Source organism: Aulonocara stuartgranti (genome assembly GCF_965226115.1).
Source record: "Aulonocara stuartgranti genome assembly, chromosome: 23".
NCBI classification, from domain to species: Eukaryota; Metazoa; Chordata; class Actinopteri; order Cichliformes; family Cichlidae; genus Aulonocara; species Aulonocara stuartgranti.
Window position 1 is genome coordinate 24054062 of NC_138958.1, and position 23085 is coordinate 24077146.

A 23085-nucleotide genomic window follows, 5' to 3' on the forward strand; every position below is an offset into this window, starting at 1 on the left:
CTCCACACGGACACTTTAAGAGCCAGGACTGGCCCAGCAGGGGAAAGACAGAGAAAAGATGGGGGACACAACTTAAAAATCTTCTTGTCCTTCCTTAAATGATGGCATAAATTAATGTCAGGGACAGAAACGATCGAGCACATTTGGATGTCTGTTCTCCGAGGCCTTGACTACATCTCGGCTCCAAGCTCAGACAGGATGACCGCCGGGGAGACACAGGGGCCACTGGGGACCCTGCATTAAAAATGTGGCTTGAGGATGAAGAAGACAGTTTTTGCAGGTAATGAGCACAAGTGCAAATTTCATTTTACCCAGGAACTTTTTGCAGTGATTTGTTTTGTTTCCTTCCTCACACTCTAAAAACTTTATTGGACTCATCCCTCTGCCTGTTCTTGGAGGTCAGACACTTCCAGAAAGGAGTGAAAATGTGAAGTCCTTGTTTTCCAAGAGATTCCTCTCTACTTTTTTCTGCTCTATCTTTAAATCAGACTCTCTGTCGCCCAGAAGACGGGCGCGCTCATTGACAAAACTGGGGCGTTTACAGCCGACTCGCTCCACTTGACTTTGACTCATTACTGTCTTTGAAGGGCCCTCTTCACGCAGGATATGGGAGACTTATGGCCAGACTAACAACAGCAGCAGATGACGACGGGTGCCTGCAGATTTACAGCCCAGCGGCGTGCTCTTTTCAGCACGGTGTGTGAGAACATGCATGCACGCTTGCATACGCAGCGTATTTAGGAGGCCGGTGATGTAAACATGCAGGAATGGCAGCGCTTTTCAAGTCTGGACGCGTTGTTTGGACAGTCACGCTCAGGTTGAGATCCCACCGCGGTCTGCAGCGTTCATGTTCTGCTTCCATTACCACCACCGCCGCCACAGCTGGACCGCCAAAGCCTGATAGGCTCAGACAGGGGGAGCTGAGTGATTGCGCTCTGTTTGCAGATCAATGCCCTCTCTTCTAATCATTCAAGCATCCAGCCACGCCAGGTCCAAGTGTTTTAATTTGGCGCATTCAAAACAGATCTTCCCCCCTCCTCCCACTCCCTCTGCAGGGTTTAGCCAGATGAATCAGGCCCTCTGTTCAAGGCGACACATCTTGGGTCATTAACAGGATGGAGGAGGGGTCAGTCTTTTTTGAAGTTACTTCCTTACTGTTGCCCAATGGGGGAATGGGGCTGTTAAATAGATAATAGGTGTCTGGACTATTTTGGGAGCACCTCATATTTGAAAGGATTTATTGGTCCGTTTCAGCCCCCTCCCTCCTCTCTTTAACTTCCAAATCTGACCAGGGAATTATGTCTGATTGAACTTAATTTGGGTTATTCTACTCTATCACATGCACTAAATTACTAGCCCATAAGAGGGCTTTGGTATCAATCTTCACATTTTTCTTTGAAGATAAGACACAGTCCCCTCACTTAAAGCACTCCACTGGGTTTCTGTGGCAAAAAGTGACCCGTTATCTGCTTGTAATTGTGTCAGACGGCCACAAATACTTGCACATGCCCTCTCCATTGCACCACAGCAACTTCCACCTTGGATTAAACATGCTGGTTATGATGTTAATAGGTCAGATTACAAGCGTGTGTGGAAGTAGGGCATCCATCTACAGCAGCAGCAGCTCACCGGTTTTCTCTGGAGTGTGAAGCTGGTGACTGTAGCCTAAAGCCAAAGAGCATGTAATTCAAACTGATCTCATGGTTGCACTATAGATTTCGCTGTCTGGCAGCTGCTCTGAATGACACATATACACAGATGTGTTACACAAGCAGCTCACCTACTTCCTAAAGGGTCGATTCGTCCGCCTCTGCCCCTGTAGTTCAGCTGAGGTGAGTTTAAAAAATGTAAACGCTGAATTTCTTCCTCTGAAATAAATCAAAGAAGGGTCACCTCGGTGTAATAATCTGCCTGTTTGCCATTCATTGCTGCAGAATGCTAAGCAGGAAATCTTTATGGTAATCTTAACTTACAGGATACAGAGTTGAGGTTTGATTTTATTCACAAATGATTTCTCAGTTTTATTCCAGTATTTAAATTTGGCTGTTACTTATTTATTTGTTTGTTTTTGCCTGAATTTTTGCAAGAAAGGCTGATCAGTCAACCAGTTACTTTCTATAACAACTTAGGTCTCATTTAGTCTCCAAACTTTCAGAAAATAGCCAGTGTTCAGGCTTACATTTTGAAATTGCGCATTCGACTTGATATAAAGGAAGGCTAGTCAGATTTTACTCAGTGTTAAACGGAGAACTTGGAGTTCACATGGGTTGCAAAGTGGCTTGCAGCCCCATTGTCAAAGGAGAATAAAATTAAAGATTAAGTAGTATGGCCCAATACTTTTGTCAATGCAGTGTATATTGGACGGTTGATGTACGGTAGAAACCATGCATGAGTGATAACAGACATGCCATTGGCTAAGTCAGACTTGAATTTGCATTAAATGGAGAAAATTGGGTTCACATGTGTTGTAAAGCTGCTTAAAGATGCCAGTTACAAAGCTAAATAGTAGACTTCAATGACTTCCATGGGTGACATTAAAGATGGATGTAGCTTCCAGGTCTGAAAAGTGAAGCCAATTCAGAAGTGCCTTAAATCTGTATTTCTTCCAGCTTGTTAGATTGCCTAGAGAAGTTTGATTGTTTAAAAGTCTATGAGGAGGACGTCTATGCTTCTTGCTAGATTTATGTCCCCAGTAAACATTTTCCTAATAGGATTATAGTTTAAATAGCTTGTTTGAAGTTAAGTTTAATACAGCATAAAGTTCTTATTGTGAGTAATTATCCCATTTAGGGTAAAATAGATGACAAATAAGAGAATGATTTAAAGAGTGGCAGCCAAAAGCTTAGCTCAGAGCTTTTAAATCCAGTGGGTACATACATCTTTTTGTCTAATCATTAGAAAAAGAAGCCTGAAATATATTTAACTTATCCAGACTAAGAGAGACACATACATATCCACACTTCTTTTGGGAAATCAGTACAACTGATTTGGTTTCTTTGCTTTTCCTTCAAAATGGCTTGACTGGGTTTGGTCAAACAATGGTCTTCCACCCCTTCTCTCCATCTTGACCCCTTCAAATTCCCAAAAGTCCATGGTAGGAAGAGGCTGTAGGGTCTGGGTGTAAGTAATGCGCTACACGCTGTCATCACGACTAAGGTCTCCCGCTGGGATGTCTTGCTCAGTCTGTAGCTCTCTCTCACATGTGGGATGCACATGCCTGCAGCCCATAAGGGAGATGCTTAGAGAGGCTCCAGCTAGATGCTCTCGAGAGCCGATGGCTTCTTTGCTGCTAAATGCTTCCTTTGGCCAGGGGTGAACATGTGGGACAGACCTCGTGAATTTGCACTCTAAATCCTCCCAAACGTAGTGGAAGTGCTGGGGGTTGAGGGGGATGAAGGAGGAATCTAAATCTGGTCGCCTCCATATGTCCTTTTTAATTTACACTCTTGCAGGCTAGTCCTCGATTGCACCCTGTCTGTGCAGTCTGTGCAGTGCTTCTGCTAAAAACCCTTTTGTGGTTATTTCAGAAGTCTTGGATGGCTGAACTGTTGTGGTTTTTGCACATTTTTACTATTTGCCGTTGTTGTCACAGCAAAGATTTATGAAATATGATTTACGGGGCACACTAAATGCTCCGGCCGCTTGATCTCTTTTCCCCCTTGCGTCTCTTGCATGTGTGTCTTGTTGGTCAGGTTAAAGTTCTCTGGCGAGAGGCAGCGGTCACAAGGGCGAGGACCTTTGAAATGCTACTCCACTGTAACATGCATGACTGATATGCATGACTTTTACAACTCTGACCTGTCCTCAAAGCCAAACTCTTCACCACCAGTTTTGTTTGCCTCTCTGCTTCATTTAGGTCACGTACTAGAAAGGGTCTCCTTGCGAGTTTTCTGCAAAAACAGCTCTAAGAGGATAAGAGTGGCTTAGCATTGTGTTAAGCTAGGCAATCACCCGGTGGGTGTGTGTTGCTGGAAAGGAGTCTGAGAAGAAGAATGGACTATTTCGGGGCCAAAAAACAGACAGTTTCGCAGCGCCTTGTTAAGGTCAGATAAGGCGATTGGAGCTGTCGATGAATCAGTCACGCGAGGGCCCCTCATGGCCTCGATTCAGCTGCACAACCAGGTGATTGTTCTCAGTATCGTTTCACCAGCTTTGGGATATTCCAATTGTGCTCCGGTCAAATCAGATTAGAGGGTTTCAGTCAACCGAAGCCTGACTGCGGCGCTGATAAAGTGAGAGTGCGACCACAGTCGGAGAGAGCAAGAAGAGTGTCCTCTTGTTCAGGTGAAGATTCTTTGAGGATTCAGATATTTCATCCTCACATTATGGTCTTCATTCTCAAACACATGCCTGTGGGACTTTCTGTGATAAAGAGGAAAAACAAAGTAAAAGACCTTGCTTTTATTTCTAATTCGGGATAGAGACAAAGTGCCTGCCGAGGAACGCTGGCAGCATGAATATCCCCACAATAGGAGTGTGTGTGTGTGTGTCCTGCTTCATCTGAGCTGTGAAACTTGCAAACATGCACGTGGCAGGAGAGCACTGACTAAAATTAACCAAAAATGTGATGGTAGAAAGCGACTCGCTGGAAGTCCTGTAGAGATCTCTGATCGTGCGGTGAGTGTCCTGGCACGCTGCCTCCCTCTCAGCTTTTCTTGCACGGAAAGTGTCGATTTTATGAAAGCCAAAGCCTCTTAATCACTAATAAAGACCCACACAGCTACACATGTGCGTGTACACAAACACACACACACACAGGCTGCCAAACAGGGGGATCCCTGTCCTTACTTGTGCAAGTCCATCGCTGCTCCCCCCCCGCCACCGCCTTCCCCATGCTATCTGAGACTGCTGGCCTGCTTGCCGCCCAGCAGGTGCCCTTCTCTTGTGTGGAGGGCTTAACATGGGACATATGGGAAAGTCTTTGCCTGCCAGATCACTGTCTTTGCACAGGCTAGTGCCGGATAATGACACGTTGGAGACACAGCAAGTACAGAGTGATAACAGGAGCTGTGCCGTCAGGCTGACTTGGTTGACCCGGCCGCTGGACTGACCGTCGATTGAGTGAAAAGCACTCAGGCTTATATGATGACCGCATGGCCTATTTTAGCCCAGAGACCCACATATGTGCTGTAGTGTCTAGGTCACTTTACAGCGGATGACTTCACATATGGAGCTCAGGGATGTCTGCACGGTGCTTCTGGCCTTTTTCGGAAAAAACGGCGGCAGTAAAAATGGAGAAAAAGTCAAGACGGGGTGAGTTTTGAGCTACAATTTTCAGCTTTTGGCAGAGGTTTTTGGAGCCCTTTGATCATTTTCAGGTCTGTGAAGGAATTTGTCATTGAAGGTTAGAGCTGAATAAAGGGGGATGCAGTTTTGATGAATAGAAATAGTTTTGAATGAAGCGTTTGAAGTCATTGTGGCTTCTGACAGCTGTATGGCAAAAAGAGGAAGAGGACTGGAAGTTTTTCATATGCTAACTGTATCACCCGCTCTGTTCTGACAGTGCATCGTTTTGTACCGCTGCGGATCGCTGACACATGAAGAGCTCTGAGCTCGTGTGCGTTCTCCGTGTGTGTGTGCGTGTTTGAGAGGAGGCGAGAGGGGTGTGTTAGCCTTAACATCGTCGACCCCAGGCTGAAAATTGATTGGAGTCTTAATTGTATTTCCTGGACTGCTGACAAGCACCACACTTGAAATTCAGCCGGTGCACCACAAGGGTCACGAGAGTCAGAATTGGCATTTGCCTTTTGTCCTTTCCTTCGTCTCTCCTTCCCAGAATGGTGCTTTGAGTAGGTCCCTGCAAGCACTTTGAGATTAATCACACTATCACACTGAGCATGTTTTTTATGTAAACTAATGCTCTGTCATCTGAGGGTTATATTCCATCCATCAAAAGCATTTAGCGTACTCCCTTTCTCTCACATATGTTTCAAGTAGCTGACTTTAGCAGAGACAAATTGCACTGTTTACTTGTCTTGTTTAGCTGGGAGCTTGTCCTGTTCTTTACTTAGCTCTGGAAACATACGTTTGCTTATTTAAATGCACTATTTTAATGCTCGAGGAACCGCATTACTTCATAATTACCTCTCTCGCAAACACTTTCTAACAAATTAATGCTAATTATTCAAAGCACTCTTAGTCATAGTGCCGGCTGCATGAGTTGCTGAAGAAAATGAGATTAGAACGAGTAGTTCAGGCACAAGACGTCAGATCCCAGTTCAAAATTCAAGCAGATGAACTACAAGTCAGTTCCAAAAACTGCTGGTGCTCTGTTAGCTGTCAGGAATAAGAGAATGTAGGGATTTTCAAATAAATTGGAAACTCTATTTAATTGAATATGATTTTTATGAGATTGAAGAAATTAATCTGCTTGTAGATTTAAGCATTTACATTATGATTAGGGCAATAAAAGACTGAAAAAGTAAGGTAATGATAAAAAAATAGAAACACCTAGTGCAACCTGTGAGGTTAATTAGTAAGATAACTGGATGTACACTTACCAGACTCTTCATTAGGTCTGTCTGTTCAACTGCTCATTAATACAAATGGCACATGGCAACTTCTACTGAAGTTCACAATGAGCATCAGGGGAAAAAAGTGATTTAAGTGACTTTGAATGTGGTATGGCTGTTGGTACCTGAAGGGCAGATCTGATTTCTCCCCACACAACCATCACTAGGGTTTACAAAGGACACACTTCTAGATCTGAAAAAGAGAAAACATCCAGGGATCGGCAGTTCTCTGGGTAAAAATGCCTCACTGATGTCAGAGGAGAATTGGCAGAATGCTTGAAGCTGACAGGAAGGCAAACGTAGCTCAAATAACCACTTGTTATGAGCAAACTACGCAGAAGAGCATCTCAGCAGCAACAGAAGACCACACCAGGTACCATTCTGTTTAGCTAACAACAGGAAACTATGGCCATAGTTTACACGGGCTCACGAAATCGGACAATACTAGATTGGAAAAAAGTGTCCTGGTCTGATGAGTCTTGATTTCTGTTGTGACATTAGCATAAAAAACATGAAAGCACTGATCCACTGAACACTGGTTGGATGTACAACTCTGCAGCAACTCTTTGATGCTATCATGTCACTATGAACTCTGAGAAATGTTTCCAGCAGCTTGTCATATCTGTACTACAAAGAATTAAGGCAGCTCTGAAGGCCAATAGTATGTAAAATGGTAGTTCACCACTCTGTAAAGGTTTGTGAGGACAAAAGTTTCAGAGAAATTTGAAAATTTCAAAGAATTTGCAGATTCCTGCATCTACAGTATCTACATCATTTATATAGTAACAAAATTCAGAGGAACTGTGTTCATAAAAGACGAGGCTGAAAACTAATATTCAGTGGCCATGTACCTCGGGCCCTCAGTGTATTGAAAACCGGATTGATTCTGTAGTTGGAAATCACTGCGTGGGTGCATTCATTGTTGAATCTTCAAATGCAAGTAAAAATTTATAGTGTACAGGAAAAAAAGGGGATGTTTCGAGCTCAGAAGATCTCAGATCTTATTGGAAATCCTGGAGACAGGAGCAATAACTCTGAGGAATATATTCAGGTCTGGAGCCACGTACGCTGCCAGCAGATGACTTTTTTAGAGAAGGCCTTGCCTATTTCAGCAAGACAACGCCAAACTAAAGTCTGCAAAAAAAAAAAAAAAAAATCTAAGCAGCAAAAAGAGGAAAACACTGCTGTCAAAGCCACAGAAGCTGGTCTCTTCAGTTCCCAAATGTTTACAGAGTGATGTTCAAAGAGGAGGTGATGCAACACTGTGGTAAACATGTCCCTGTCCCCAAGTAACAAACGAGCATAAAATAGAATTTCAACAACATTTTTTTTAATATGTTGCCTTTATAACATTTCCTGGTCACATATGGACGTTAAATGATTTGCAAATCTGTGGAAATGTGGTTGTAGCTGTAGCAAACGGAGAAAACGGGAGAGTTATCGCCACGCAGAATAAATCTTTAGTCCAGATGGAGCCAGATTTTTTTTTCTGTCAACAATGAGGACCTCCAGTCCCCCAGCACCACCGCAAAACTTCAAAGTCTTTCTGCCCGAGCCTTCAAAAGGACCAAAGTCTATCCAGTGAGATGCCACACACACACGCGCACACACGGTCGCTCGCACACACACACACACACACACACACACACACACACACACACACACACACACACACACACACACACACACATCTGTGGCTTCAGTGATCTCTGAAATGGAAGGGGTATGGAAAACGAGGCACCTCCAGAGCGCACCGGGTCTGTTTAGAAACACAAAGGCTCTCTTTCAGGTGTGCCACAAAACCAGACCTTCTCCCTCCTCCACCTCCTCCTCCTTCTCCAGCCACAATATGAGCAGCAGGCAGGCATCCTGAGGCATCAAAGTGTTTCTCACCATCCTGCCACTTTAGTAAAGTGAAGGTCACCGAGGCCTTGCCAGTTCACAGCGAGTTATGCAGGTGTGGACTTGTGTGCAACAAAACCAAACTTTTGGCAAACCATGTCATTCATGTATTCATTTAATTCTTCTGCTTCGCTTTGCCGGCTTATCTGGTGCATTTTTCATGTATTAGAATAATTTCGACTCCATCTGTTGTGTCGCTTAATGAAATGTCATCGCAGTTTAGGTTTAAAAGCCCCCTACACAAACACACACACACACACACACACACACACACACACACACACACACACACACACACACATTTACCCCACACACTGCTCTACATTTTTATAGTGCATTCTCATAAATTGTTGGCAATTCGTTCCTGAATTGTCGCGGATGAGATCAACAAAATAATGAAGTGCTGTTCAGAATCAGCTCATGCACGTCACGTTCGGTTGGAATCAAGAGTCACAGCTTGAGAAACTGAGTGTGAAACTGAAAGTTAGGTGTTTTAAAAAAAAGACCTTTGTGACTTCTTGAAAAATTGCTAGGGATTTATCTCTCAGGCTGATAGATATCTCAGTGGCATGTTAATACACAGAGGCAGACACTGGTGCTATATCTGTTGGTGGTCATCTGCCCAAATCCCCTCAGCCCCAAGGACGGCAACCGCTTGCAATGCTGATCATGTTCGTCCTTGACCCATTTCGGCGTCTCCGGACACCGAAGCTATCCGTGTCTACGCCCTCTTTTCTCTATAGGTTGTGCTGATTAAGGGCAGCATTTAAAGCAGAAACTGGAGCAATCTGCCATCAGCTCTGCCTGACTGCCGCTTTGACTGTTCGTTCAGCAGCTAGCAGCCTGATTACAGCCGGCTTTATGGCTCAGCCTGGACAGATGGTGTTCCTCCTCTGCCCTGCCTCCATGTGCTCATTTTCACCCACTACCACATAGCCGACAGCCACTGCTGATCACTGAAAAGCCACCAGGAACATCGTTGTGCTCTTCTGCCTTTGGCTCCAAAAATATGAATGGATAAAACCACTGGTCAGTCTCGACATTATAAAAATGAAGACAGACAAAATGAGGAGCATTGGTTATCGTTGGGTCCTGGTATTTTTATGGTTTCTACTTTGCACTTTGTTAGTCCACCAAAATCTGTTTCAGACCAAACGCACAACTCCCCGGTGGCACCAGCTTCCTTGAAAATGGCAATGCTCCCTACCATAACGCTAAAATAAGAAAGACAATAAGAAAGGGAAAGAATAGCGTCCATGGGAGAGGCCAAGGAGAAAACCACTGCTGACCAAAAACAACACAATGGTTCGTCTCACATTTACCAAAAACATCTGGATGATCCCAAGAAAATATTCTGTGGACTGACGAGACAAAAGCTGAACTTTGTGGAAGGTTTAAGTCCTGTTACATCTGACATCAAACTAACAGCATTTCATAAAAAGATCATCACAGCAACAGTCAAACATGGTGGTGGTAGTGTGACGGGGCTGCTTTGCTGCTTCAGGACGACTTGCTGTAACTGATGGAACCTTGAATTCTGCTCTGAAGGAGGATGTCTGACCATCAGTTTATGCTCTGAAGCTCAAGAGCACTTGGGTTTCGCAGCAGGACAATGATCAGAAACACAGCAGCGAGTCCACCTCAGAATGACTCAAAAAAAAGAGAAGGTTTTGGAGTGGTTGAGTCAAAGTCTGGACTTAAATTGGATTGAGATGCTTTGCATTGTCCTTAAACAGGCCCTTCATGCTGGAAAACCCTCCAATGTGTCTGAATTAAAACAATTCTGCAAAGAAGAGTGGATGTAATTCTTCCACAGTGATGTGAAACACTGATTTCCAGTTTACACAAACTCTTGATTGCAGTTCTTGCTGCCAAGGGTGGCAGAACCAGTAATTAGGTTTAGGAGGCAGTTCATTTTTTCACACAGCGACAGGTAGGTTTGGATAAAATTGATCCCCTAATAAATGAAATCATCATTTTAAAACTGCATTTTGAATTTACTCAGGTTATCTTGACACATGTAAGTATGACAAATATATAAAAAACGAATAAATCAGAAAGGAAGGTTCCTCACAACACTGTACGTGAGAATCCTGAAACCTTGAAGAATTTCTTTGAATTACACAAGTATTTTTTAAAACTGTGTAACAGTGTCCTCGTAGCCCCCACATACAGTTTATGAATGTTTGACATTCTTGTACAAATAAGTCAAAACTTTGATAACATTGCCTGTAAATGTGTAAAGGACATCCAGAAATTGATTGAAACTCTGGTTGGTTAAACTTTTTGAATGATTCATGCACTTTTGCACTGCCTCAGTAAGTAATACAAGGCCTTCTGTCACACTGACAGGCACATGAGTCCCGACTTTGAGGCTAGAGAAAAAAGGAGGTGATAGTCCTTGCTAATGCAAATAGCATGCGGCAGACTGGGTTGAATGTCGCTCTGAACGTTCAAATTTACATCTCAGCTCCTTCCGTGTGGGTCCTTCCTTGTTTAACTTCACCGCAAATCAAACCAATCAAAAGTTGAAGAAGAAGATGGTGTCATGAATCCAGATGATTCCCAGCTGACAGTGTCAACGTTTTTTCTTTTGTCGAGACTTTTTTAAAATTTATTTATTTTTTTACAAAGACTGCCTGTTACTCTGGATCCTCTGGTGCTCCTGAATGTCAGTTTCATCTTATCACTTCCATTTACATGATCCCAGCTGGGCCCGAGATTATCTTTCACAGCTTATCTGGTGCTGGGGTAGGTTTTCTTTTCTTTTTCACAGAATCACAAAGTGAACGCCTGTGAGGTGAAAGGTCACCGTACAGCGCTGGGGATTGAGAGGGCATGTGGCTGCTATTCAGATGGAAATAGGTAGAGGTGTTTTCACTCTTTGGTACCTGTTCTGCATGCAGCTTGCAGCGTTCGCAGCACAAAATAGAAGCAAAAGATTGTTTCTGAGCAGACGGGGGCCTTGAAGGTCAGGGTCGCTCGCTTGGTTTGTGCTGCCGTGATTGCGCTTAATTCAAGTCATCAGCAGACGTGAATACAGCTGTGCGCTGACACACGCCTAGAAAATCTCACACAATAAGTCAGTAAACACTGCGACTGCAGTTTTTTGCACTCAGTCTGGTCATTTTGGACAACATGTTCCTTGCATAGCAAACGGAGCAGAAGTTGGGATTCAGTCCAGAAAAATTGCGACTCATCCATCTTGTGTCTCTGGCTCTGATTCAGTCCCATTCCCCTTTCTATTTTCACTTCTGAGCCATTTGTGTGTGTGTTTGTGTGGGCTTTCTTATGGAGAGTATTAAAACAAAGGAAGAAGAACGCAATGATCCGTTTCAAACAGCAAGCCTTTAGCTTGAAAACAGATTCCACGTCAGATGTTTTTAGCCGAACATTTGACTCTGCTCATCATTTTGAGGCTGCTGGTATCACATGGGTTGGGATGTTTTATATACTGTTGAGGTCATTTGGACCTTGGCTCTGAGTTACTATCTTTTTTGGAGTAGTGGAACCTAAAACCCTGAAAGGCACCGTTATTAGCCTTTATCTATCTTTGTTTTTGCTTGGGTGAGCGTGCATGAGAACAAGAAGTCCTCGAAATTAAATTAAAATATGCACCATCCTGCAGAAAAACACATCTGCCAGTACATGCCTCAAATCTGAGGGTGGTGGTGGAGGTTTTATTAGATTTCTCAGGAAAGATGAGGGTTTGCTTTACAGTAAGACAGAAAAATACAGTACATGCACTACCCCATCTAAAAATGGGGCAGGTGCAGGGCCAGAAGACGTATCGACACATGAAAAAGTCCAGCTTTACCTATTTATTATTAATATTATTTATTGTTTGGGATCATTATCATGATGAAAAATGAAGATGTTACCAATCAGATGCTTTTACCAACAGTTTTGACAACACTCGGTCCTAATTTCATGTGTAAAAAAAACGTATTTAGAGCTAACAGGAAAATAAACTGTTTTAAAACTACACTTCTTCACTCCTACATGTTTTGTTGACCCTACATGCACCCTGAGCTCCTCCGTACGCACACAGTGGCAATGTATAACATTAGCATACTTCCTCCTTTGCTGGGCTGATATTTAGCAATGTTGTTGTATGAAATAAAATAAAATAAAATAAAGAACTTAATATTAGTTTTAAGGACATTATAGCCTCTGACTTTTAGGTCTCCACATCATCATCATTTCCCACTAATGCATCTTTTTTTCTGACGATGTGTGTTTCGTGTGCGCAGGATGGAAGAGACAGTGCGGTCACTGCTGCAGAATCAGGGTGTCCTGGAGCAGACTGCTGTGGACACGGTGGACATCATGAAGGTCTACAAGGTAAACTCTCATTTAAAAATCTCATTACAGTGAGACTGTGATGCCAGTGATGGTCCAGAGAGAGGTTATTCTTAAAGCTGCTTCAATCTTAGGAAAAAGTACAGAAATAATGAAAGGACAAATGAAATTTGTTATTTTCAGAATTTATTTACTGACATGCAGTGATCATTTAGTAGAGACATGCGTCTTTGTCTTCCACTGTTTGTTTTTTCTTATTTAGCTGAGAGCCTGGGTATTGACTAAAGCCAGACTGAGTCAAGGTGAAAGAATTCATTCCCGGCCCTGTTATGTAAGAGAAACAGCTGCTGGGATTGAGCAGAAATGCAGAAAGAATAAGTAATACCGTGTATTTTTGAAGCTTGGGTCACCTTTGGGGTCTCACTTCACAATTTGGAGCTGAACATGTTTACACAGTGTTGCAGTGCAGAAATGCTTCGCTCGGTCTATCATCAGTGGGGCATTATCTGAGAGGCCTAACTATAGAAAACAAATGTTCTTTTGCCCCCAGCTATGTGTGCTGCATTCATTTGTAGTCTTGAAAATACTTTAGACTCTTAGAGTATTTATTAAGCCTCACTGGTCGTTTGTTTCTTATATGTCACACTAGGGGCACACGGTAACTACAGTGTCCATAAAGCAGCAGCCACATTATTGTCTTTAACTTCGAGCCGGTGAAATGAGAGTGAAATGCCTCGAGGGAGGAGAAGAAAAGGGCAGCCACTAGTTCATGAAGTATGCAATAAAAAGAGTGTCTTTATTAATGACTACATGTGTATATCACAAGACAGGAATAGATGCAGAAAAAAATCATCCTTGACTGATGAGTGCGAATCAAAGTGTCTCGAATAAAGAACAAGGATCGTAAAGTTCACTGTCAGTGGCTCTATTGCTTATGTATTCCACTGAGTACATGTGAAACATGGGTTTAGCAGCCATAATAATAGACTCATGTCTGAAAGTTGTCCTGAGGCGCAAAAGCTTCATCGCAAAAATGCAACTCGACAGTGCAGTCTTATGAAATATATATCAAATGAATCCACTTTGTTAATATGCAGATAGCGTTGTCTGTTGTCTGTGCATATAAAATAAACCCTTAAAAAGGGAGTGTGAGGGGAAGAAACACTCAGTCAGTGGTGTTAAAAAATTTGGGGTTCTGAGCATGAAGTACTAAATCTGCAGTTCGTCTAATGGCCACTTGAGGCTGTTCTCCAAAAGCAATTCAATTCACCCTGGACACCCATGTTAGAAAATACTTTACAGCTATAGAAAGCACATTTACAGTTTAATACAAGAGTGTTTCTGACTTCTGTGCTTCCTTCTTCACAAAAACTCTGAATGGGGTTAATTTTTTAATAACATTTGCTAACCTTTGGTTGTAGGTGGGATTTGAACCTTACTCTCCCAAGTGAAACTTCTGTACTCTTTATCTAAAGCCTTAAAAGGAAAACAATAGACAAACTTGAAGAAACTCAAGAGCCAACTTCAATAAATTGTCCATCAAATACTGGAATTAGGGGTAGCAACTGTGCTAATGGATTCCTGCTACTACCCACTTCCACTAATTGGACTTAATTGGATCTCTCTAATGTTGTTGGCAATTGAATTATCTGAGGAAAAATATGACCTGCTGTGATGTATAGAAGATTGTGGCTTATGAATTAAGTTAGAGTATTTTATTACAGTGTAATTAAATCTATACCGTAGATACATCATAACCATTAACACCGAAGAAGCCCTATGCCATTTCCTGACATGCACCTCCATTGCCTCGATGTAGCTCAAAACACCTTTGATTGGCCTGTTTATGCATTTTCAGCTACTTCTTCTGCTGCCATTTTCAAAAGCGACTGTAAGATAAGGGATCAATTTGAAGAGAGAAAATCAGCCACCAAATTGGTTTTTGGTGCCAAAAGTGCACGAACAGGTATAAATGCTGGCAACGGTATTGGCTACTTGCCTTGGCTCAACACAGAAGTCTAAAATAAGCTTTAGTCTCTTACTTAGGCACCTGTTATCAGATGGCACCTTGCTAACTACACTTGCTAGTGTTAGCTTATAGCTTAGAACTCGTTGTACTCCAAACATGGTAACTTTTGCCGTCAAAATACCAACAAGAACGCTAACACTGCAAAGTTTTTTAACTGCAGAAGGTGGAAATCTAGAAAAACCCATTGCAATTAAACAACAGGGAGACTCCCTTCTCAATTGTTCTTTGCCCCTCCTACCAGTCAGTGCTAATTTTTGTCTTCAAGTGAGATTTGAACTCTACTCTCCCAAGTGAAAGTTCTGTGCTCTTTATTTAAAGCCTAAAGACAGACCAACAGGAAGATCAGGAATCTATATCCCCCTCAAAACCTTAGCTAGTATATTCTGAAAGGCTACTATATATACAAGATATGTTTTTTATGGTAGCCTATATTGTACTACATTACCATTAGTATGTTAGCATGCCAGCTCTCTACATAGTGAACTGCTAGCTAGATTAAAGCAAATTAAAATGGATATACATCACATAAACCTTCATGGAAACGATCACAAAATGATAACAGATATATGAAGGACTTGGATTTCTTTATCTTTTTTAGCAACAGAAGTCAAAAATTTAAAAACAAGCTAAACTCAGTGATCTGCTGCTTGATGTAAACTGTAAACATTTCCTTATGTGATCAGCAGCGGATAGAGAATATACTTGGAGGGTTATTGTGCTATTCCCATATGCTGTATAACTAAACACCAGCCGCTCCTACGCAGTGATGTGCTCCTGCTGCCGCTGCTGTATTCTGTGTATTCAGCAGGCAAACTCAATAACTTGAAAGGGCAACGTGAGGGACAAAGTTCCCTCCCCTCTCCCACTCCAGACTCTCTCTGCGGAGATTATTACAGAGCCCTTTAACGCCGTCTGATGAGCAGTCTCTCAAATCACAGGCATCACAGGCGAACGAAAGCAGACTTAAAACCTTGACTATAAAGTATTGCCTTGAACACAATTGTCTGATGGAATCGAACAAGATTGAAAACCTAATACATGTTTAGACGACATTTAATCAAGCGGTGGGGTGGGGGTGTATTCTGAAGGACATTATTTCCAATTCCTTTTAGAAGAAAGTAGCAGCTTGGTCTGTGCAGCTTTCAGATTAAAAAAAAAAGAGTTGCGGCTATTCATCTGTGATGCTAACCTCACTTTTGTCGAGCACATTAACCGCAGGTGTCTTCAGACTTCATCTGCTGAGGAGGAAAATTTTAAGGCACATGCACAGTGATATGTCGCACTCAAGTTCTTACTCTGCTCTTGTGACTTAGGATGCAATAATACCTTCATTGTCATCTAGCTAACATGTTATTAACATTTATTCAACACATCTTTTTACCAAAAGCCTGCAGTTAGTAAGTATAAAGAACTGCAACTAGGGATCACTTCAAGAGGTTTTAGGATCAATCTGAAGGGTCACAAGATGATGAATTTGTGAGGGAAAAAAAAGAAAAATGTGCATCAAATTTGGGTCTTTACCATCCAGCTTTTCCTCACATATTTATTTTATCCTGTGAATCTTTGCCTCTTTGAAAACCTGTTCAAATGAAAGAAATCAAAGACCACTGGGGGGAAAATTGCCCTAAATGATCAAGCACTGAGACACTGCTGATTTTAAAGAAATCAGCCACTCTTGAATATCAGATACAGCAAAGTATTTTACTTCATTCATTTATTCAAGTGCAAGACTTATTGTAGGAAAATAACAATTCTTTTCTCAAGAATCATCAGTATATTCAAGCTCTTATGACTGAGATCCTTACTGGACTCCTGAATGACCCAAACAAAAGTGCTTACAAATCTCCAGAACCAAGCACTGTATATCAAAGTTTCTAGCTTAACAGGATTAACGTGCTGTTTATCTTGTTGGGAGTTGGAAGGTGTCAAACTGTGTCAGTTAATTGAATTACTGTGATGTAGTAACAATGCAAACAGATAAATACCCAGTTTTGCATTTTTGTAAATGGTGAAACCTCTAATAAGAATTCCACTATATTTAAAAGAAATCGTCAATCGTCAGTCCACTAAATGTTATCGCCACAGGCCAAAGACAGAAAAGTCACCAAGGAAGTAAATGTCACCCCTTAATTGGCCAGACTGGATCCCTCATACCTGAGAAGGTTGCTGGAGGAGGATAGTACGCTGTTTATTTGCAGTTTATATATCAGGAACTATTCAACAGCACATTTTTGAGAAATATTTGCAGGCAGTGAAGTGAAATATTGGAAACACTGGTTGTTCTCGATTCTGTCATTATTTGGCTGTTTTTGTCCATACCCATGATTCTCTAGTAAAACTAGAATTTTACTAATTAAAACTCAGTCAGTCAGTTTTAGTTCGTATTACTGCTCAACAAGCACTATTATTTGTCGACTGACTTTTAGGGCCAACTGGAAGTTGATGTTAGAGGAAGTGCAGCTTTACTTGCCCAGAACTCCAGCTGGGCAATCACTGGTTGTGGGCAAGCACTGACTTGGTTTTCCTTGAAAGTCCAAAGACCAAATCTGAGTATATCTCATCAAAAACAATTATTATTTTCCCCCCAGGTTTATATAATTTTTCTTATTTCAGAAGTTATCTTATACTGGCTACTTCTTGTCTCTTACACTTATTAAGGTACGGTGAAATGCAATATTTAGAGAACATCAGTGCTCAAATTTTATTAACATGTTCAGCCTATGATGAGCGCTTGCAAAGGTCACCAGCTGCAAACACTGGAACCACTATTTTAGGTTTAAAAATGCCAGAGAGCGATGACTTTAATATCTAAACTACTGCCAAAGCAAAATTCACTTCAACTGAAAAGTGGAGTCAGATACTTTTACAGCTTTTAAAGTAAAAAATGCAGAACAAAGCGTGCATCAGAGTTTTCATCTAAGGTGATGTCTTCAAATTGTTTTCTCAGACAAACACAAAAGCTGGAACAATCCACTTTGGGGCTTTTTTTCTTCTTTAAAATTCAATGACATTACTATAAATTGTTTGTTTTGTTTTTCAGCCCTTGTAGCAAAGAAGCAGATGATCTTTTTCCAGCAAATATTGATGAATAGATGTTTTCAGTAAGCATCTAATGTGAGGCTCCAAAGATCCCTTGAAAAGCATGAATAGTGTTCTAACTGTGACCAAGAGTTTGTTTTTAGCAGTTTGGCGCTAGCCAGACAGTACCTCATTATTAGCTACTTATAACCAGTGTTTAATTATCACAGATGCCAGGAAACACCAGAAGAGAAAAGATTGCTGGCAATGAGACTGCGTGAGACAGACACTGTGTAAGGGCAAAGAGGGAGAGCACAGGATCCCCATTATACAGAAAAGAAAGCCCCTGAAGGTCACTGCCACTCTTTAGAAAACAAGAGAAACATGATTAGGGATTATGGGATGTTTTGGAGCTCTGTTGTTGAAGCTGCTTCCCTGTTGTCCCATCTGCCCATCTGATCCTCTCCCCTTTTCCTTTCTTCTTCATTCACTCCCTCCTTCCCTCTGAGTTCTGCCTTTCACGCCTCCTTAACCGTTTTACCCTGAAACATTTGTCATACCTCTATTTTCAATTCTTTCCTCCCATCTGCTCTGCTTTTTGCTCGCCAAATTCATGCTTTGATTTTCTGTTCCTTATTTTTCCCCCCCCTCTAACCTCTTTTTGCTGGTCTGTGCGTCAGGATAAACTCTCTGAGGAAGTGCAGAAACAGCACGACGGCCCAGTAGAGAAGGGCTCCCTGCCGGTGACTCAAGCAGAGCTGGACCCCAGGCTGCTGCTGAATCCTGAACATGATGCCAGCCAAGCAGAAGAGGATAAAGACAAAACCAAGCTCCTGCTGGAGCGCCTCAAGGCCCTGGAGGTACTAACTCGCCACCACGCATTTCTGTTGTCTCTTTAAGTCTCTCCTGCTTTGAATTTTTCAGCTTTCTTTTTCTCTCTGCCTACCTCCTTTTCCTTCTGAGTTTTCTTTATTCGTGCCTCTGTATACTTCTTGTATCCATACTCCTAGCCACCCCTGGCTATCCTTTGTGGCCAGCCCGTCTGACAGTTGTCAGAGTCCTTGCTCGGTTGTGTCTGAAAGCATGACAGCTCATCAAATTCTCCGGTCTCCTTCATTTGGAGAGCAAAGTCATCCTGTGAGAATCGCCGCCGGGGCCTCGGGCTGTACTCCAGCTTTGGTTTGTTTTCCTCTGCGCTTGGGGATTTGGGCTATACTCCGCCACGAGCCAAAGCAGCCAAAGCAGATGCTCAGCCACAGCGATCTACACTGTTTGTTTTTTGTGCTGAAGCCACTGGACACATATCCGCTCAGATCTCTTCAGTAATTAAAGTGCTCAGGCTTAATTAAGTTAGGCTTTTAGTCTTCACTGATACACTCCTAAGTGGCTCCACGTGGCTTTTTGGTTTTGGTGTGGTGAAGGGTGCGTGGCACTCGGTCTTACCCCGAGTCATGTCACTCATTTCATATATTATCATCCCAGTGAGTGGATGTCATCCTTTGTTATTTGTCACATGCATACGGCCAGGAGCTGCCCTCTTCTACCTTCTAGTCTGGCTCAGGAGGCTATTATCCTCCGCTGCATCAGTGATAAACAGAGAGCAACACAGATTATCTAGGAGGAAGTGAAGAAGTTGAAGTAAATGTCATGACCATTTCCTAACCCCAGCCAGACACTTTGGTGCCTAAGCTTAACCCAGGGGTCTCAAACTTCCAGCTCCAGAGCCACATGTGGCTCGTTTATCCAATTCCAGCAACTCTTCTAATGACGGTAACAAAAGAATTTAATTATAAAAATGAACAAAGAGGTTTGTTGCTTTGCTTTTTTTTTAAAGATAGTTTTCTTACTGGTGTGCTTGATCTGTGCACTTCAGTTATAATTGAAATGAAAATGTTACTTTTTACTAAAGCTATTATGCTACATAGAGCACGAGCGATATAGCATTTTTACAACTGATATCGAGATTTGGTGATTTTAAAAATCTGATATTTTATTTCTTTTAGACACACATTACAGTAAACTAATTTTCCAAACATATGTTATGCGTAATGATTAATCATTATTAAGGTAATATGATAACACAGTTTAAACATGATCTTGTTTTATTGGCACGACTCGTCATTTACTCGTTTACGCTCAGCTTGGATCATCTGGTTATTGTTTGTGCCATTCCAAACACATTAAAGAGAGGCTGCAAAGGGAGTGCCCTCTGGTGGACAAACTATGTAACATCAACATTCATAACATGGTTGAAGGGTGTTTTTTCTATCCCTGGTTTACTTTTTAAATTTTCATTTATTGGCCTTTATAAATAGCAAATCCAAAATAGCTACGTTCAGTCGATAATATCAGCCCAGCAGATATATATCAGTCATGCTCTAATGCTACATGTTTTATTAATCAAAAGCAGGCTTGAAGTAGGCCTTTATATGTCAGTAGGTTTTTTTAGTTATTTCAAATATAAAAACTTATTATATATAACAAGTACACAGTATTGCACCTATTACTTATGTTAATAGTGTAATATGTATTTAGCTGACTTCATTATAACCCCCCACACAGCAGTGTCTCCATACAGCTTGTTTAAGCCAAACCTTGCTAAAAAGTTGCTCTTTTGATAGTAAAGGTTGTTGACCTCTGATATAAACAAACAGCGCACATATTAAATAAAAATAGAGTGAATAAAATTGAAAATAAAAGGCAAGTTGTTAGAAAGCTTGTATAAAAAAATTGTTTTGAGCTCTGGATTAAATGGATAAAGCTTCTACCACCATTCATGCTTCATTCTGCTGAATTTGGTTGCTGTTTTCTGCCCTTTGCTTCTGTTTCACTTGGTGGAGCAGCTTGCATTTAATGAGGTGGCAATTACCTACTAGATACTACAGAGTACCTACTACTCAATTTAATGGGTTCAAAACAAGTGCTCACAAACATTTTTGTGTACACAGGCTGATAATAAAACAATCCAAATATTTCAGCAGATGCCATCTAACAATTAAAACAATCCAAATGCGTGTAGAAAAATAAAGATGACACTTTGGTAGCAAGAAAGACACATGAAGGAGAAAGAAGTGAAAAAGTAAAAAAAGTCCTCAGAGTGTATTTGATCTTTTCTTCCTTTTGTTTGTTCATCCCTGAAAGAAAACAGACCCTAATTACAGCAAAGTGGCAGATAATTGCCTGCCTGTTGCTCCTCCAGCGGTGAGTTATCTTCTGAGACTGGCGAAAAGTATGGTCAACCTGTCCCTGCGATCCATCTGGTGAAGCGCATTACGGAGACGCTACATTTTAAACAGCTTTATCAAAAGTTATCTGCCGTTTTTATTCCTTGCTGCTGTGTGGGTGATGGATGCACCCCCAGCTAAAGCAGCAGGAACAAAACAGAGGCAATACATCACTGCCCCTCATTGTGCATAAACTCCACTGGCACTAAGTAAGCACCGCCCGGCTCCTGTTTCTGTTTCTCTTCATTAACTTGGCAGGCACGTGCTGCAGTCTGTAACCGGGGCCTAAATGAATACACATAGCACATTCTGGGAGAAATGGCCACTGGTCATTTTACTGATTAGGTGATAAGGGCATTAAAGCTAAAATTACCCAGGAGTCCACACCTGACAAACACAACCTGATAAATATTTACCAAAGACCCAAAAATGCAAGCGTGTGAGCCTGTTGTAAGACGTGTCAGGGTATATACATTATATATGGATTAGGTTGAGTCTAAAGATGTCTGTACTTCACATATTGGTGGATAAACTGGATAAGCTATAGGTTTGTAATTGCTGTAATATTATTTGACAGCATAGATATATTCCTATCAGCTATGTAAATTGTTTTGATTTTACCCATGCCAGTTCATTACTAGGAAGCACCAAATGACAGGGAGATAAAGTAGAGTACTAGTTGATGAAGAAAATGACTAAAGAGCTAAAGAGCCAAAGAAATGTTCTCAGAGAATGTTGGGCCCCAAAAAATAGAGCATAAAGAAGAGTCGAATCCTTAAATTATTAGTCACTAAACAGTGAGAAAAAACTACTGTCAAAAGAAGATTAGTATCCCATGTACAGTAATTTGAATTTTGTAGTTCTGTTCTGGAACATTCCCACCCTCACATTTACGTGCACTATATGAACTAAAGTGCTAGGCCACCTACACTTCCAGGAGCTGCTCAAGCATAGAAACCCACACCATTAACATGAAGGGTTTTTTTAAGTCCCATTGCCACAGAGGTATAAAATAAAAGATTAAGCTGTGGAACCCAATAATTTTGTCCCTACAGTGTAGATTGGAAGCATTAAAGGTCCACAGCAGGTCCAGTACAAAGCAGGCATCAATGATAATAGGCATGCCATTTGTTATGTCAGACTTTACTCAGCGTTAAATGGAGAAAATGGGGTTCAGTGGGGTTGCAAAGCGGCTTGCAGATGCAAGTTAAATAGACTTTCATGACTTCTATGGGCAACATTAAAGGTGATTTAACTTCCAAGTTTGAAAAATGAAGCCAACGTAGTAGTGCCTTAAACCTACATTCTTTTAAATAATCACTAGGGGGCGACAGCTCTGGTTGCAAAAAATCTTCCAATGCTGTAGATGTCTGTGGGAAAACGCCCCTCAGCCCTGACCTGTGTACACACTTTCCAGATGAGTTAATGAGCTCAGTCATTCATTTTGGATTGTATAAATTATTTAAATTAATTAAATGCATTTTCTAAATTATGGTCATTCTAAGGATGAGAAGCACATTAAATGTTTCACTGTTAGATGCACCCCTCGCTGGTTTCAAAACAGCGGGATGGTAACCGGGACAATATTTCAAACCAGTGGGTGATGTCATGGTAGCTATATCGGTCTTTTGTACTGTCAGTGGTGACTTCAGATGAATCCTGTTTCATTTCTAATGACAACAAACAGCTTTAAAATGGCCCAAAATAGATTTTTTTCACATAACATGAGCATTATTAAATAATCGAAGGTTTTTAGAGATTATATTATTTAGGCGTCTGCTCTGCCCCAAGTCATGAATAGATTTTAAAGTTAGTTACAAGAATTGTTATTTACACTGACATTATGACTGCAGGGTTGTTGTGGTGTTATAATAATACACTGAACTATGGCAGAATATGATAGCGGGATTACACGGTTTGACTGAGAAGGTTTATTGTCAAATTTTTAGTGCCTGTTGTGCTGAGTTGTACTATTTTCAATGACAGACTAATCCTTTTACCTTGATTCTTGGTCTCAGAAAGCATCATCCCTGAAAAATATTAAATTCCAGTCTCAACACAAAGAAAGTTAATTTTCTGCCACCTGCCAAGGATGTGC

At 41.5% G+C, this 23085-nt stretch overlaps 1 protein-coding gene across 14 annotated transcripts in view; it reads left to right on the forward strand.

Annotated features, from left to right (window-relative positions):
- Positions 1 to 23085, forward strand: part of LOC309700519 (nck-associated protein 5-like) — a 188052-nt gene that overhangs the window by 117942 nt on the left and 47025 nt on the right. For all 14 annotated transcript variants that reach the window (XM_082524102.1, XM_082524101.1, XM_082524104.1 and 11 more), the window contains 2 exons: positions 12668 to 12758; positions 18444 to 18623. In XM_082524102.1, coding sequence (XP_082380228.1) covers positions 12668 to 12758; positions 18444 to 18623 — 271 coding nt within the window. The remainder of the gene's footprint in view (positions 1 to 12667; positions 12759 to 18443; positions 18624 to 23085) is intronic.